General features: G+C 41.6%; 1 protein-coding gene across 1 annotated transcript in view; it reads left to right on the top strand.

Annotated features, from left to right (window-relative positions):
• The first annotated feature begins 3,386 nt into the window (after positions 1–3,386).
• CHRNA5 (cholinergic receptor nicotinic alpha 5 subunit) overlaps positions 3,387–17,063 on the top strand; it is a 40,633-nt gene continuing 26,956 nt past the window's right edge. Inside the window, exon 1 of the mRNA XM_057724664.1 lies at positions 3,387–3,688. Coding sequence (XP_057580647.1) covers positions 3,562–3,688 — 127 coding nt within the window. The 5' untranslated portion in view covers positions 3,387–3,561. The remainder of the gene's footprint in view (positions 3,689–17,063) is intronic.

The following is a 17,063-nucleotide window of genomic DNA, read 5'->3' as shown; positions in this document are numbered from 1 at the left end:
AGGCTGCCCTCAGAATGTGCTGGGGAGTGCAGGTCAGGAGTCTAAGCTAGAGATAAGCATGGACTTGACTATACTACTAGAAAAGGAGGAGTAGGATGTGGATTCCAGGTAGATTCAAGGTAAATAGCACATAAGGTTGAATTAGACTTGGTGGGTGAAGCAGAGGGAAGAACCAAGGATGACCTCCAGGTTTTTCGCTTGAGTGATTAGTTGGATGGTGGTACACGGACTGAGATGGGAAGACTAAGAGGACAAAATGGTTTGGGACATATTAATTGACATGTCCACGTGACGATGATGTCATATACACAGAGACACAGAGTTGAGATTAGCACCTGGGTGTGAATCTGGTCATTGACAGTGTGTGGAAGATATTTAAAGCCAAGGAAATGGACAAGATCACAGAAGTGGAGGGGGATGTGGAGGTGGGGGCAGAGTGTACAGAGACAAGAGGTAGGTCCCAGATTTGAGCCTGTGGAATTCCCAACATGCAGGTCCTGGGTGGAAGAAGAGGAACTTGCCAAGAGCTGTGAGAAGGAGAGGTCAAAATGAAACAAGGGAAATAAAAGTACCACCCTTCTAATACTGCTGGAGTTTAAATGTGCTAGTGTGTTAAAAAGTACTTAGATTATTACATTCTCCCACTACCTAGCAAGGTTAATATGATAATTGTTACATTCCACTTTCTATGGCAAGGCACTGACTGGCTAGTGGGTATTATAAAGATGAATAAGACCTAGACTCTAAACCTAGGAGCTCATTATCTAGTAGAGGACATAAGATTTATTTATCTATTTATTTATTTATTTATTGGCTGCATTGGGTCTTCGTTGCTGCACGCGGGCTTTCTCTAGTTGTGGCGAGTGGGGGCTACTCTTGGTTGCAGTGTGCAGGTTTCTCATTGTGGTGGCTTCTCTTGTGGAGCACGGGCTCTGGGCGCTTGGGTTTCAGTAGTTGTGGCACGTGGGCTCAGTAGTTGTGGCTTGCAGGCTCTAGAGCACAGGCTCAGTAGTTATGGCACATGGGCTTAGTTGCTCTATGGCGTGTGGGATCTTCCCGGACCAGGGCTTGAACCCGTGTCCCCTGCATTGGCAGGCGGATTCTTAACCATTGCACCACCAGGGAAGTCCCAAGGACATAAGATTTATAGAGAAATGGATCAAAAGATGGAACGTGGTAAGTGCTGTGAGAGAAATAAAGGTGTTCGGGAAGTTCAGAGAAGGGAGATAGGTGTGGCTGGTAGGGGAACGAGGTTAGGCTTCAAGCGGCTAGTGGCATTTGAAATGGGTCTTGAAGAAAGGGTGGGTTTGGATATCCAGGGGAAGGGCGAAGGAATAGGATGGGTGAATTCAGGAAAGTGTAATAAAAATTCCATAATCTTCAGAGGAGATGTGGTGTCTGGGATGGGGGTGCACTGTAGACTGTATGCCAGTCCGTTTGGTCAAATCTCAGAACGTTGGTTAAACAGATGCTACTTTAGGGGACCTTTGTAGGTGGTGGCCACAGCAACAGCAGCAGTTTCCATTGTCATCTGATCAGCCAGCGTCTCCTAGCAGTGTGAAAATGCCTGTTACCCAAGTCAAGTTCTGCCACCACATCCAGCAACCAAGAGGAATTGGTGTATCCTCCTAGAAAAAGCCATCCAAGATGCATACATTATATTCTATAATTATTTGCTTGGATTTTAAAGTGCCCAATAAATTACACAGTTTGTCTTTCACTTAAAAACAGTAACAACTAATTTCTTTTCACAGATTATGTAAATAACCATTGTTCTCATGGTTATTGATATAACACTCTGGGGAACCCTAGGAGTTCCAATTATGCTTGCTGTGGCTGAGCTAACAACCATTTAATTCTAGTTTTTCCACTGACAGGTGCTGTGACCTTCAACAGTTATTCAACCGCTCTGTTTCAAATCCCCTAGCTGTAGAAGCGGAATAACACTTTACTTTCTCCAAACACTGTTAGGGTGAATTGTGTAAGTGTCTACAAGCCCCATAAATTCTTCAGAGCAAAAGAGAAATAAGGGACAATAAGTACTGTCTTTCCTTCCTACATAGAAGTGTAGTTAGTGAATAACCTGGTTATTTTCTGTGGCCTCTTTCTTTCCTTAAATCCAGCTTAAGCAGACTAGCTTCAATGGATATTGTTTCCATTTTCCTGGTTGTATTTAGAGAGAGGGAAAAAGGTCTTAACTAATTTTCACCATTTGGATTCTTTGCAACCAGGTTTAGTTTTTAAACAGATTCACAGAATCTGGAGCTTGGAGTGATATTTCCACTAGCAAGGAGTCTTAGAGGTGTCAACTCCATAAAGCTTTCTGTGAAGAATCAGCGAAACGCACTGCCACTGAAGTTTAAAGATGATTTGCCTGAATCTCTTCAGCCAAATGAAGCTTTCTAATCAATTATGAATAGAAGGGATGAAATGTAGGATCTAGTGGGATTTGAGATGGGATTCTAGCAGTCATCATCAATCACCATCGAAGTTGCTAAGTGTCTGTGGCAGATGGAGTCACTAATATTTACTAATCTTAATTGATCGCAGCACGGAGGGCATGGTCCACATTTGAGGCACCTGCATATCATTTCTGTGGATGGCTTGAATGAGTGTCAGACCTGGACCATCCGAGTCCTCTAGTTTATCCGCCTCCTTTTAAGGATGAAGATATAGGCCCAGAGAGGGAGGGTGGTTTGCCCAGGGTCGCCTCGCTGGTCTCCTGTTGGGGATCACTTGGCTCCCGTAACAGCCTTTTGAGGCCGGCAAGCTGCTACTGGTCGCAAGGAAGAATTCAGTGAGTAGCAGGACTGAGTGGAGAGAGCTTCAGCCGGGAGCCTGGGAGTAAGCCCCCTTCCACTATGTTTCAGCCTCCTGCGTGGTTCCTTTGCATCTCTCGTCACAACTCAGTAACTTTATTTATGCTTACTAGTTTCCTGTCTGCTGAGAGCAGTCTGTCCGTCTGGTTCCCCTCTTGGTGCTGGGCACAGAGCAGACATTAATTAACGGTAGTTATCATAGGTATGCAGTGGCTTACCCAAGGTCACTCGGTGGTTAGACTAAGGACCTGCCTGTGATGCCATCCTCTGGCCTTGCCTTTCCTGGGACTCAGAGCTCCAGGATCGCACCCACCAGGTATCGGGTCTGGAGGCGGGGCCAGAGTGGTGAGGCGGGGCCAGATGTGGAAAAGGCGGAGCTAGGACAGATAGGTGGGGCCAAAACCGGGGCCTGGGGAACGACGGGGCGGAGCGGAGGCGGGGCTATGCTCAGGTGGGGCGGGGCCAGAGAGGACGAGGCGGGGCTGGGGCAGAACCAGAGGCGATTGGGGGCGGGGTCTGGGCGGGGCCAGGCTCCCCAGCCTCTTCACGCTCTCGCAGAGCCCGCCCAAATCCGCCGGGAGGAGGGCGCTGCCCCGGCCGCCGCTGAGGAGCGGAGCAGCTGCCCCGCAGCCGCTGTTAGCCCTTGGCTGCGACCTGCCCTCCCCGCTCGGTTCCTCGAGGCGGCGTTCCCCGCGCGGCCGTCGCGGGGCGGCTCGCTGCGTTTCCGCGTGGGTCCCGGGCGATGGCGGCGCGGGGGTCGGGGCTCGCGGTCCTCGGCCTCGGGCCCCGGCCGCTCCGCTTCCTCCTCCTTTTTCAGCTGGTGGCCGGGCGCTGGGGCCCGGAGGGCGCAGGGGGCGGCGTGCCCGGAGGTGAGCCTGGGCGGCGGAGGGCGGTTCCGGGCGTTCGGGGAGCGGGCGGCGGGGTCCGCGCGGCCGGGGACCCCGGGGCGGCCGCGGCAGCTACCCGGCAGGTGCCCCGAGAGCCGCGAGGCTGCGGCCCGCGCCGAAAATCTTGATACGGAGGGCGGTCCTATTTTTCTCCTGGGGGCCTGGTGTGAGGTTTCAGTTAAAATATGTTCATTTAAGTGCAGAGAAAAGGCCACTTTGATTTTTGCTCCATGACCCGCATCACTGGAGACTGCTAGCTGACTTGGTGTATACTTCGATACAACTTTTTCAGTAAAAGATGCCGTCGTTATCCAGCAGGGCTTTCCTTTCTTGGTTTCAGCTGGGCTTCCCACGTTGATACTTTATTCACAGGAAAGTATGAAGGCTCCTTGGGTTTAAAACTAGGGATTAGGATTTGATCTTCCACCCCTTGGCTCCGTCCTCCTCCCCAACTCGCCCCTTAGCATTTGAAATCTCTTGCCCGAAGATGAAACGTGTTAGTTGTGGAAGGCTGGGCAGCGGACTAACCGTTTGCATCCTAAATTCCTCCTTAGCATCTTGGAATAGAGCTTTTCCCCAGCCCTCTCTATTTCAAAATGTTCTGGACAGGAATAGAAACAACAACAGAAAATGCTTAATGCTTTTTCAAATTCAAAGCTTTAGAAAGTTTGGGTCAGCCCTCTCAATACCTTGAAGAAAAATACTACCACTTATGGAGCACCTATGGTGTGATCTAAACATAGAAAAGATAAGGATCCTTTAACTAAGTGATAAAAGCTGAAGTTCACTACGTTGGTATTTCAGTTTTTATGAGTGAGGAAACTTTATTTGGATATAAGGAGAACCTTTTCTTGTCTTTTCTTCCTTAAGGTTTTTAAACTCTGATTCCTGATTCTAGGAAGTGATAATCTTGAAAGACTGGAATTATTTATTGCAGGATGTATTGCTTAATGAAGACTGTAGAGAAATAACATGGAGGATGATTTAAACAAATAAAGAAAATCCTGTGCAGAGAGAGTCATACTTTAACAGAAAGAAAAGAATGTGATTTTGGAGCCAGGCAAACCTGGGTTCAAATTATGATTCTGGTGTATCTTGACTTGGACAAGCTTGACTCAGCTGTCCTTCTTCTTTGAAAAATGGGGATAATAGTGCTTACCTCTGAATTATTTTCAGGATTAAATAATATGTATGAAATGCCAGGCACTCTGCCTGACACTCTAGAAAACAGTAGTCTCTACTGCTTTTGGTGAAAGTGGAACTTTTTTCACCGGTTTTAATATAAAACATTGTAGCCAAGATTAAATGGTGTAAATAGCTATCTGTTCATGCTTGATGTTCAGTGTGATATCCAAACAATCAGAGCTGATTAATTCCTTTCTGCCCCCACTCTTCTTAGTGAATACCTCTCTTATAATAATCATCATGTTGTATTACATTTACATACATTTTTTCTCTTGGTCCCACATGAGCTTCTTAAGAACTATGATCTTATCCTGTGTAGCTTTGTATCTCTAAAACCTAGCTGATTGTATAATAGGAGTCCAGTAAATGTTTGTGGATGAATGAACAGAACAGTAAGATCTCTCCGGATATTAGTTTCCTCATCTATAAGAGGAGGGATCATGAAAGGCTTCCCTCTCCAACTCTAAAATTCCAAGATTCTGTTGCTCTTGGTAAGTGAGCATTTGAAGAACAAAGTGACGTTGAAAGAATGATGGAATTGCACACTTGCTCCTAATTGTTCATATGCTTTCGTGTAAAACTGCTGAAGTACTGTCTGGAATCCGGAGACCTGCCATTAATTTGCTGTGTTTCCTTGGGCGTATTGCTTGACCTTACTGATCCTTGATTTATCCGTCTTTAAAATTAGAAGGTGGTAGTAGATGGATTTTAGGTCCTTTCAACCATAACTAATTTTACATTTACATTTAATTGTTTTCATATTCATCTTAGGCTCTTAATAACTCTTCCTTACGGCTTTATGTGAGCCAATCTCTAGGAAAAGGAAATATCTAGTCTGCCTGCAGCCATACTTATTTGGCTGGTGGAAGGTCACAGAGCTGTGAAAGATACTCAGGACACAATTTTGTCTGTATTAAAGTGTAGATAATTAACCTAATACATTAAGATAATACAAGCCTCTTAAACTGACCTGACCATGATTAGGAGAGTGATTAATGGAAATTAGATAGTCATTAGTCAGTTATGTTTCTTAGCTGTGTAGTTGTGTGCCACTTTTTTCTTGTTGCTGTTTTTGTTTTTATTAGTGTGTGTGTGTGTGTGTGTGTGTTTAAGCTCTTTATTGGAATATAATTGCTTTACACTCTTGTACCAGTTTTTGAGGTACACCAAAGTCAGTTAGATGTATTTATACACCTATCCCCATGTTCCCTCCCTCCTGCGACTCCCTCCTGTGACTCCCCCCCACCATCCCCGTCCTGGCCCTCTAAGGTGTCACCCATCATCAAGTTGATCTCCCTTTGTTATACAGCAACTTCCCACTGGTTATCTATTTTACAGTTGGTAGTATGTATACATCTATGCTACTCTCTCACTTCGTCCCAGCTTCCCCTTCACCCCCCGCCCCCCCCCCCCCCAACCTCGTGTCCTCCAGTCCATTCTCTGCATCTGCATCCTTATTCTTGTCTTGTCACTGGGTTCATCAGTACCTTTTTTTTTTTTTTTTAAGATTCCATATATATGAGTTAGCATACAATATTTGTTTTTCTCTTTCTGGCTTACTTCACTCTGTATGACAGAATCTAGGTCTATCCACCTCATTACATATAGCTCCATTTCATCCCTCTGTATGGCTGAGTAATATTCCATTGTATATATATGCCACATCTTCTTTATCCATTCATTTGTTGATGGACATTTAGGTTGCTTCCATGTCCTGGCTATTGTAAATAGTGCTGCAGTGAACATTACGGTACACGTTTCTTTTGGGATTATGGTTTTCTCTGGGTATGTGCCCAGTAGTGGGATGACTGGATCATATGGTAGTTCTATTTTCAGTTTTTTAAGGAACCTCCAAAGTGCTTTCCATAGTGGCTGTACCAACTTACATTCCCACCAACAGTGCAGGAGAGTTCCCTTTTCTCCACACCCTCTCCAACATTTGTTGTTTCCAGATTTTGTGATGATGGCCATTCTGACCGGTGTGAGGTGATACCTCATTGTGGCTTTGACTTGCATTTCTCTGATGATGAGTGATGTTGAGCATCTTTTCATGTGTTTGTTGGCCATCTGTATGTCTTCTTTGGAGAAATGTCTATTTAGGTCGTCCCCCCATTTGTGGATTGGGTTATTTGCTTTTTTGGTATTAAGCTGCATGAGCTGCTTGTATATTTTGGAGGTTAATCCTTTGTCCGTTGTTTCGTAGGCAACTATTTTCTCTCATTCTGAGGGTTGCCTTCTTGTCTTGTTTATGGTTTCTTTCGCTGTGCAAGAGCTTTTAAGTTTCATGAGGTCCCATTTGTTTATTCTTAATTTTATTTCCATGATTCTAGGAGATGGGTCAAAAAGGATCTTGCTTTGATGGATGTCATAGAGTGTTCTGCCTATGTTTTCCTCTAGGAGTTTTATAGTGTCTGGCCTTACATTTAGGTCTTTAATCCATTTTGAGTTTATTTTTGTGTATAGTGTTAGGAAGTGTTCCAATTTCATTCTTTTACATGTTGCTGTCCAATTTTCCCAGCACCACTTATTGAAGAGGCTGTCTTTTTTCCATTGTATATTCTTGCCTCCTTTGTCAAAGATAAGGTGCCCATATGTGCTTGGGCTTACCTCTGAGTTCTCTATTGTGTGACATTTTCAATGGCTGAAACTTTATTAGTAGTGTATGTAGTGGCTGAATTCTGTTTCATTCAAAGGAAAATAAAATAATTATTTCATAGAAAATGAGAGCTATGTAAGATTTTTTTCTTCTCACCTTTTGTCATTTTCATTAACATTTTAAGAAGCTAATAGAAATACACATATAGTGACTGTTTTCTCTGCTTTTGTTATGATTACATTCTAAAGAGTATCTAGATGCCTTATGTAAGGACACGAACTTTTCACACAGTTTAATTTGAAATTAAAAATTATTTTTGTTCCCTTGCAGATACTACATATGCTCTATGAGCTAGGTTGAGCACCTGGAAGATAGGGTTTTATTTGCGTATCTGGACATGTTTCAGATGAGGGTTTTATTTGTGTATCTCGATATGTTTCAGATGTGCCCGAGTTTGTAAATGTAGCCTATCGATGGAACTTTGAAAAGGTTTCAATTGTTTGTCAGAATAGGGTTTTCTTCAACCTATAATCTACAAATTAGATCTGGCAAGTAATTTTTTATAATTAGGATATGAGTTTTTAGTACACTAATTTCAGTACAGAACATTTTTCTTCTAATAGCATTATTTTTCTCCCCTAAGAATTGGAATTCTTTCTGATGTAGTTTTAATATTAAATAAGCATGTCTTGACAGTGAGAGTTGGTAAATATTTGAATAGTTTTGGAAAAAAGTTTACAATTTGTTTCTTTATAAAACTGCTCTCCAGAACTGCATAGGTATAGTTTTATAATGACAATATGATAGAAGAGATTATTTTTAATGATCCTTTTCTGCTCTGTGACTAAAATTTTAATTTAAATGTTCTCTTTCCATTTTGGGGAAGCATGGTGTTATTTCTTCTGTGTTTAATTCAGTGACCTCCCGCTCTTTTCTTCTAAAGAAGAATTATAAAATATAGCCTTTTGCCAATAAAAATAGGAATTAAATATTTGAATTCTGAGAAAAAGGACAATATGAACTTTTAATATTATATTTCTTTTTATTTTACAATCAACAGTGTGTATATGGAATTGGGCAAAACTGCTTTTCCTCTCAATCAGCGTTACTCAGTCTCTGACATTTGGGGCTGGATATTTCTTTTTTCTAGAGATTGTCCTTTGCCTTGTAGATTGTTTGGCAGGAACCGTGGCCTCTATCCACGAGACACCAGTAGCATCCACCAAAAAATATCCCAGATATTGTCAAATGAGCCTTTGGGGACAAAACTGTCCCCCTCTTCCCCCACCCTTGAGAATCACTGCTCTAAGTCTTGTAGACAAGGGTTTCTCAAATTGTAATGTGCACAGAAATCCTCCGGGGTATTGTTAGAGTGCAGGCACTGGTTCAGAGGCGGGGCCTGAGATTCTGCATTTCTAACCAGACCCCTGGGTGATATGGGCGCTGCTGGTCAGTTTCCCTTTCATATGAATTGGATTCTCAAGAGGATCTAATGAAAGTAACCATGGAAATAGAGAATTTACAATGAACTATAGCCCAAACAGGATAAGACCACTAGAAGCTAAGCACTATCCCACCAGCCTAACAAACAGAGCTGTCTTCCCCTTTCCATGTTTCCTTCCAGTCCCCACTATTCATTCATATTTGGACAGTCCTAAGGAGGAACTTTGCAAGAGTCTTATCAAGGTCACACAGGCTATAGTGAGGCAACTTCATGTTCCATCGGGTGTTTTAGCTCATGACACTGTAAATATACTAGCTCATAATACATATTTATTGCCTGTTGAGAGGTTTATGGTGTCAGATGACGACAGTGAACTCTGCATTTGTTCAATCTGATGATGCTTAAACTTTTAAAGTGTGCACGTTGTCTCTTCTTGAAAACTATTGACTGGACCTAAATTTAACACTGCCTAAGGTCATTTTCTTACTGCAAGTGTTCTGAGAGTCAGGGCAAGATGTTAAATTAGGTTTACTAAAGCATATCAGTTACAGAGAAATTTTATCCGATAATTCTGTGATAAAAATCAATAGAAAATATAATGAAAATCCTAGAGTGAAAAAAAAAAACCCTCGGCATTTCATCTGTAACACTGAAAATAATGATTGGTGAGCATACCTATTTGCCACATTGAAAATGTTGGATGTAGTACGCATTTCTTCTCATTTACAAGATGGTTGATTACTTCCACTTTTTTATCTTGCTATTGCTTAAAATAGCCCTCCTAGCACTGCTGCAGAGAGGATCTTTTAAAAAGGTATACAAGACACTTTTTGTTAACTTAAAAAACATATGAGGAGACTTACAGGGGAAGATTACTCCAGGAAGGCTTTAATTATGAATTGAGAATATATAATATATATCACTCTTACAAACCATTTAGATATGTTATCTTATTCTATGGCAGCCCGTAAAGAAGAAAGGGAAGGCTGTTGGCAGTAACCAGCAAAATTTAAAGCATGTATACCCTTGACTCAGCGGCTCTACTTCTGAGAGTCAGTGTCACAGAAGTCCTTGCACAAGGATGTTAACTACAGCATTTTTCCATTGTTGCATTGTTAGAAATAACCAAAAACTAAAGACTATAAATGCCCACCAGTGGTGAAAGCTTACATAAATTGTGACACACCCATAACCCAGACCACTTTGCGGCTTATGAAGAAAGAGTAGAGATGGATGGATGTACATTGACATAGAGAATTGAATGAAAAAAGCAAGTTGCAGAAGTTGAAAAGAAAACATTTGTTCTTCCTCTTTGTGTACGTGCATTCTAAGATGTCTGCACAACAAACTTAACAGTGGTTCGCCTTTGAGGAAGGGAGATGAGAGGAAGAGGGAGAATTACTACTCTTTACATGCTTTTGGTTGGACTCTGGACAATGATCATACATTACTTTTGTAATTAAAGTATTATTTTGAGAAGAACAGAAACAAATCTGGGTCCTAGTTTTACCTCTGCTGCTTACTAGCTACTGTTAGACCAGTGACTCTCAACCACTGAGGGGGTTTTGTGCATCCCTCTGCCAGGGGATATTTGGTAATGTTTGGCAACATTTTGGGTTGTCACATTGAGGGGGTGGTATATACCAGGGATACTGCCAAACATCCGGTAGTGCACGGGACAACCCCTTATAACAAAGAATTATCCAGCCCAAACTGTCAATAGTGTTGAGTTGAGAAATTCTGTGTTAGACTTCAGGGCTACAGCCATGTTCACATATGCAGGGGGTACTTTTCACATTGTGGGGTGTTCTCTGCAGAGCCATACAGTTTATAATCATGATATGATGAAAGTAAATAAATATGAAAATTTGTCCCCAGGAAGGCAGGTGCTAGAGTTTTCTGCTTTACCTCTAGCACGTAGCAGAGGCTGGCACAGGAAGCAGCCACTCAACAATTGTTGAATAAATGAATGAACTAAACTAGGTATCACACATTAGGCTCTAATGTACCCAGGTTGCGGCAGATGCTAAAGACTTAAGAAGAATTTATGGAAGAAACAAAATGATAGCAGTTGTCTGTTCATTTATCTTTATCTGAGGATTGGCAAAGGACTGCTAATATTCATACTTAGCTGCAGAACACCTTTTGGCTTTTTTACTTTTTTCAATACTTTTTGATAAGAAAATCATGATTCTTCATGGAAGAATGCCAATAGAGGACACTATTGTGTCTTAAGTTCCTAGAATTGGTTTTTAAAATCCTTATCTATTTAGCTACCTACCGAATTTAGTGGAACAAACTTTAAAAAGAATTTTAAACTTCCTTAGACAGTACCTGACATAGTAAGATAATGCACTTTTTCAGTTTTTCTGTATAACAGTGAGGTGGCAAAGCAGAAGGTATCCTTTTTATTAATGTTTTATAGTGGAAAAATCCAAACATAAATGTTCAAGTATAACAAATCTAAGAGTTCTTGCTGTACACGTTTAACAGTTTTCAACATTTTGCCAACAGATATCCTTATTTATGTGAATTAGGAAATGGAGGAATGTGGAATTTAACACCTAATTAGTGGTGCCAAGTGTTCAAATCATGGTTTTGAGCATTGCAGTTTTGCGTCCTTTCTTAATCACCATACTAAAATTAAGGATCAAGGTTACATTTCTTTGAAAATATATGTGGTTTCAGTAAGTGATTTAAAAGTGAAATTTCTTTAATAAGTCATTCTTTTAATTCCTCAAACTTGAGACAACACCAGAGTAATGATACGTGGAGTTACAAATGGATTTGTAAAACCCAAATTTAAATTTCTCAGAGAGTTAATAACAGTATACATATTTGTACCTTTTACGTATTCAATTTAGTTTTTCTCTTGTATTTCTAACTACATAAGAAGAATTTCCTGTTAATGGTTTTTTTTTTTTTTTCTTGTCCTGTTTTCATTGTGCTTCGCAGCTTGGTTCTCTTTGTTTTTTCTGAGATATGTGATTTATGTGCTATTAGTAGGTTGGTATTCTAATTATTATTATTAGCTGTAAAGGATATAGACTTGAGGAGAGCTTTTCACTGAACTGTCATTGCACTGTGTTGAGAGTGCCCGATGCCACAGACGTGTTCTTCCTTCATTTTTTGGCAAGGTTCCGTTGCCTAGGGTAATCTGTAGGGAGATGATCTTTGTTGGGCTATTGTGGAAGTTTTAGGTAGAAACCAGTAGCTCTGCAGGCAGTGATTGACTTTGTGGTAATATTTTCATGTGTTTGCCTTTTGAGGTCTATCCGTTATTGTTACTTTAGCAATCATTTATGTACTGATAAGAATGACCCTGAAATAAATAAATAAAATTAAAAAAAAAAAAAAAGAATGACCCTGGTCTGGCACTTATAGGCACAGTTTTATTTAATCCTCACAGTAACCTTATTAGGTAGGTATTGTTTTAGATCAGTTTTACAGATGAAGAAACTAATATGCAAAGAAGTTAGGTAACTTGCCTTCAGGTCAGACAGTAAGTATTAGAGGCTAGATAGAACCCAACCTGTGGACTTAAAACACTGAGTTCTTAGCCAATATGTTATATTGCCTCTCTTCGTATTCAAATCTGAGTAAGACAAGGTCTCTCTAACTTCAAGAAGCTCTCTAGTGACTTGTAATCCTTTTTTTAAAATTAATTAATTAATTTATTTTTTGGCTGCATTAGGTCTTTATTGCTGAGCGTGGGCTTTCTGTAGTTGTGAGAGAAAGAGTAGCAGGGGCTACTCTTTGTTGTGGTGTGCGGGCTTCTCATTGTGGTGGCTTCTCTTGTTGTGGAGCACGGGCTCTAGGTGTGTGGGCTTCAGTAGTTGTGGCATACAGGCTCAGTAGTTGTGGCTCACCAGCTCCAGAGCTCAGGCTCAGTAGTTGTGGCACATGGGCTTAGTTGCTCCACAGCATGTGGGATCTTCCTGGACCAGGGATCGAACTGTGTCCCCTGCATTGGCAGGCAGATTCTTAACCACTCCACCACCAGGGAAGTCCCATGATTTGTAATCCTCAACAGCAAATTCGTGTAGCTCTTGTGACAGTTGCTCTCGCAACCAATGATGAAATCCTGAATTATTAGAGATAAATGGGAATTGTCAGATGGTATTGACTCCTTTATCCATTCATGTATTCATTCAACAAACAGAGCTTCTACTATGTACCAGTATGTTGTTAGGTGCTGGCATTAGATGGTGAATAAAACACAGTACCTGATGCCATTAGTTTCCACCACTGTTGGGAAGACAGACTTTAATTAAATACATCCAAGATTGTATAAATACACTCCAGATAAGGAACATGGTTCTCTGCAGAGGAACCTAATGGAGGCTTTAGGGGCAGAACAGAGTCCTGAAGAAGTTGAGATCTGAAGGATCAGTGGGAGTTAACTAGGTGAAGAAGGAGGAGGACATCTCAGAAGGGAAGGAGAGCACTCCTTGTAGGAGGGAATAGTGTGGTGTGTTTGAGAAGCTGAACTATCAGTGTATCTGGAGAGAGCAAAGGGGAGAGACTGCGGGGGGTAGACTGGGCAGCGTTTCACCTTAAAGATTTTGATCTATCTTAATGGAAGGCTACAGAAGGGTTTTAAGCAAGGGAATAACATCAGATTTGTGTTTTGAAAAGATCACTTATGTATCAGTACAGAGAACTAATTGGAGAGGGCTAAGAAACTTCACGGAGACCACTTAGGGTAGTAGGCTTGCCCTCATTCTGATGAGAGATGCAGATAGCTTGTGCTAGGATGGTGGCTGTGGGGTTGTTAAGAAATGGATGGATTTGAGAAATATTTAGGAGGTAAAATCAACAGCTTCCTCGTGGACTGGCAATGCAGGTGGTATGAAAGATGACTTCTAGGTTTTTAAGTTGTGGAACTAGGCAGATAATGGGACCACTCACTGTGATGGAGAATCCCTTAAGGGGACTGTTTTGGGGGAGATCATGAATTTGGTTTTATATGTATTGATTTCATATAGATTAGAGAATTGTGACATATGGAGATTAACAGATAATTAGTGGTGCTGAGTGTTCAAATTAGTGTTTTCAGCTTTGTGGTTCTATGTCCCTTTCTCTTCACCATACTAAAATTAAGGAGCAAGGTTACATTTCTTTGAAACTATATGTGGTTTCACTAAAAGAGATGCAGTTTTTTGGGGAAATGGTTATTTGGGTGTGGGCTGAGAGGAGAAGTCTGCACAAGAGATCCAGATTCCATAAAAGTAATCTTTCTTTTTCCTTAAGTTTATTTTAGTTGTAGTACCCTTCAAAATGACCTTTTGAGATTCTCTCTTTTAAGTACACAGAGAGCTAGAGTAGAACTTCTAGCATCTGCATTGCTGAGTGCAATTTTACAAGCCTCCTGAAAAATTTCTAAAAGTAATTGTTGGGTACATTAAAAAAAATTCCCTGCCAAAGTAAGGGTTAAATGGGCTTAAGCCAGTAGTTTCTGAAAGACTTTGCTTGACTGATGTTTCTGAAAGTGCGTCCCGAAAACGCAAAGCATCCCTGAGGTCTATCAGGTGGTCAGCACTGGAATGATAATTTTTGCATATATTTTACAAACTTGAAATGTAAGATTAATTATTGTTTTTTAAAGACGTGTGTGCCGTTCTGTTCTTAGTGTTTGCGTTTGTTTTCTTTTTTTTTAATTAGCACAGTGTTTTTTGTTTTTTGGTTTTTTTTAATTAATTTATTGGCTGTGTTGGGTCTATGTTGCTGCACATAGGTTTTCTGCAGTTGCAGAGAGTGGGGGCTACTCTTCATTGAGGTGCACGGGCTTCTCATTGCAGTGGCTTCTCTTGTTGTGGAGCACAGGCTCTAGCCGCGCCGGCTTCAGTAGCTGTGGCGCACGGGCTTCAGTAGTTGTGGCGCACGGGCTTAGTTGCTCCATGGCATGTGGGATCTTCCCGGACTAGGGCTCGAACCCTTGTCCCCTGCATTGGATTCTTAACCACTGAGCCACCAGGGAAGCCCCAATGTTTGCGTTTTTAAAGAATGTATATGTAACAGATTGTCCTTGGTAGCATGTTAAGGTTGTGGAGTTTCGCCAGGCTTCATATAATTTAAGGGTAGTTATTGACATTAGCTGTTGCATTATTCCCTTTTATAAAAATGGATCAGTGGCTTGAAAATAGTGATAATGATGAGTAATGTACGATTCAGAATTTTGCTATAATGTAGTAAAGCATACAGAGTAAATATCTGTAGGTGTTGGGACAAATGTATCTGCAAATATGTTGATTTCACATATACTCCCCCAAAGGAAAGCAAACCAGTGATTATCTGGCAATCAGATTTCACCCTGTCAGTAATCCATTCCCCAATACCCAGGGGTTATTTGATTGTGAAACTTTGTCAAATAATGTCAGCCCGGAAAGCATTTGAGACATTTTCAAAGGACAGCAGCCTCTCTGGTGAACCAGTTATTTTCTTTCTTTTTTTCTCTCTTAAATATTAATTCTTTTTTTTTTTTAGATTTATTTATTTATTTTTGGCTGTGTTGGGTCTTCTTTGTGGTGCTCAGGCTTCTCGTGGTGGCTTTTGTTGCGGAGCATGGGCTCTAGGTGCGTGGGCTTCAGTAGTTGCGGCACGTGGGCTCAGCAGTTGTGGCTCTTGGGCTCTAGATCGCAGGTTCAGTAGTTGTGGTGCACGGGCTTAGTTGTTCCGTGGCATATGGGATCTTCCCAGACCAGGGATCGAACCAGTGTCCCCTGCATTGGCAGGTGGATTCTTAACCACTGAACCACCAGGGAAGTCTCCAGTTAGTTTCTTGAATAAATGTAAGATAAATTTACAGTACAAAATTGATGAATTTTGTTGCGGAAGTCAGAGAAGAGACCAAGATCCCAGAGACGACATTCAGAATAGAATGAATTCCATGTGCCCAAAAGGGGTTTAAGGCCTGCTGTTGGTAAGAAGCTTGTGAATCCAGGCACAAGTTATTCTGCTAGTAGAGAAAGCAGAGTGACTATTACCAAAGTCCCTTTATTAAATGACAAGTGCAGGATGTCTCATGGTATTAATAGCATGCTATGTGGAAGAGCTATTACTATCTCTTGTGTGCGTTCCAGTATTTTGCTTTCTGGTCAGACAAAACCACTAAATGCAGAGCACAAATCACCCTCTGGTTTACACCTGAGGTGTGAGGGAGGTGTGCCTGATGGCATTTTATTTTTATCTCTGAGGGCTCTGGATATAGAAGAAGAGATTTTAAATTTTGTTAGGATCCTTTTGTGATCCCTGGTGTAGACTGGAAAAGTGTGTTGAGAACATCTCTGACAGCATCAACTCTGGGCAGCAGGGAAGGGTGTAGCTGTGCAAGTAAGTGGTGCTGCCGGCCCAGCGCTTTCATTCACAGAGAGCAGCTGGTGGGGACAGCGTGCTTCCTGATCTTGGTTCAGTGTTGAAGGAGGTATTAAACAGTTGTGAATAAGAGCAGATCACAGGCACCAGGTGTGTCTTTCAGCCTGGTGCCTGAAGAAATGGGCACTCTCTGTTGCATTGCGCTCTCCTGGCTCTCAAGGGGAAAAGTGCACACATGCGTTCTTAAACTGGTGGGATTTGAGAGAAACTTTTTTTTCATGCCATTAATAATGCCATTTGTTCTGATTTCAAGATGTTCTCAAGTAGCACAGCTTCTTGGAACAGTCATATCTTGAATAGTTTGGACTGATCAATCATTTGAATAATTAGAATCGCTCAAATATGATTTTTCGTTTTGAGCATGTCAATGTGACAGGATAATATTTTTGAAATATTAATGCCCTCTTTATGTTGACCCTGGTTTTCCCTTTGGCTCTTCCCCCTACCTGCTCGAGCTAGCTAGCTCTGTGCTCAAACTTCAGAGAAGGAATGTGATGTGACAGCAGGCAGTGGGTCTAGGAGTTCATTTTTGCCTTTTTCAGTTTCAAAAACCTGGACCATAGAGGGCAACTTAACGTAGGCTACATAATGTTAGAGCACAGCTTCTCCTTGACAGGAGGAAATAACTCCCTGGGCTTGAGGAGGAGGAAAACACAGAGGAGATGGACAAGAGAAGTCAAGTCAGCAGGACTCGGTGAAGGGACTGGCCTTGAAGGACACTTGGATAGCAGCCCATATAAAGCCTGATGCAGCACTCA

The sequence above is a fragment of the Hippopotamus amphibius genome, chromosome 2 (assembly GCF_030028045.1).
Source record: "Hippopotamus amphibius kiboko isolate mHipAmp2 chromosome 2, mHipAmp2.hap2, whole genome shotgun sequence".
In the NCBI taxonomy this organism is placed as follows: domain Eukaryota; kingdom Metazoa; phylum Chordata; class Mammalia; order Artiodactyla; family Hippopotamidae; genus Hippopotamus; species Hippopotamus amphibius.
Note: the sequence above shows the minus strand (reverse complement) of the source record. Positions and strands in the feature narration are given on the sequence as shown.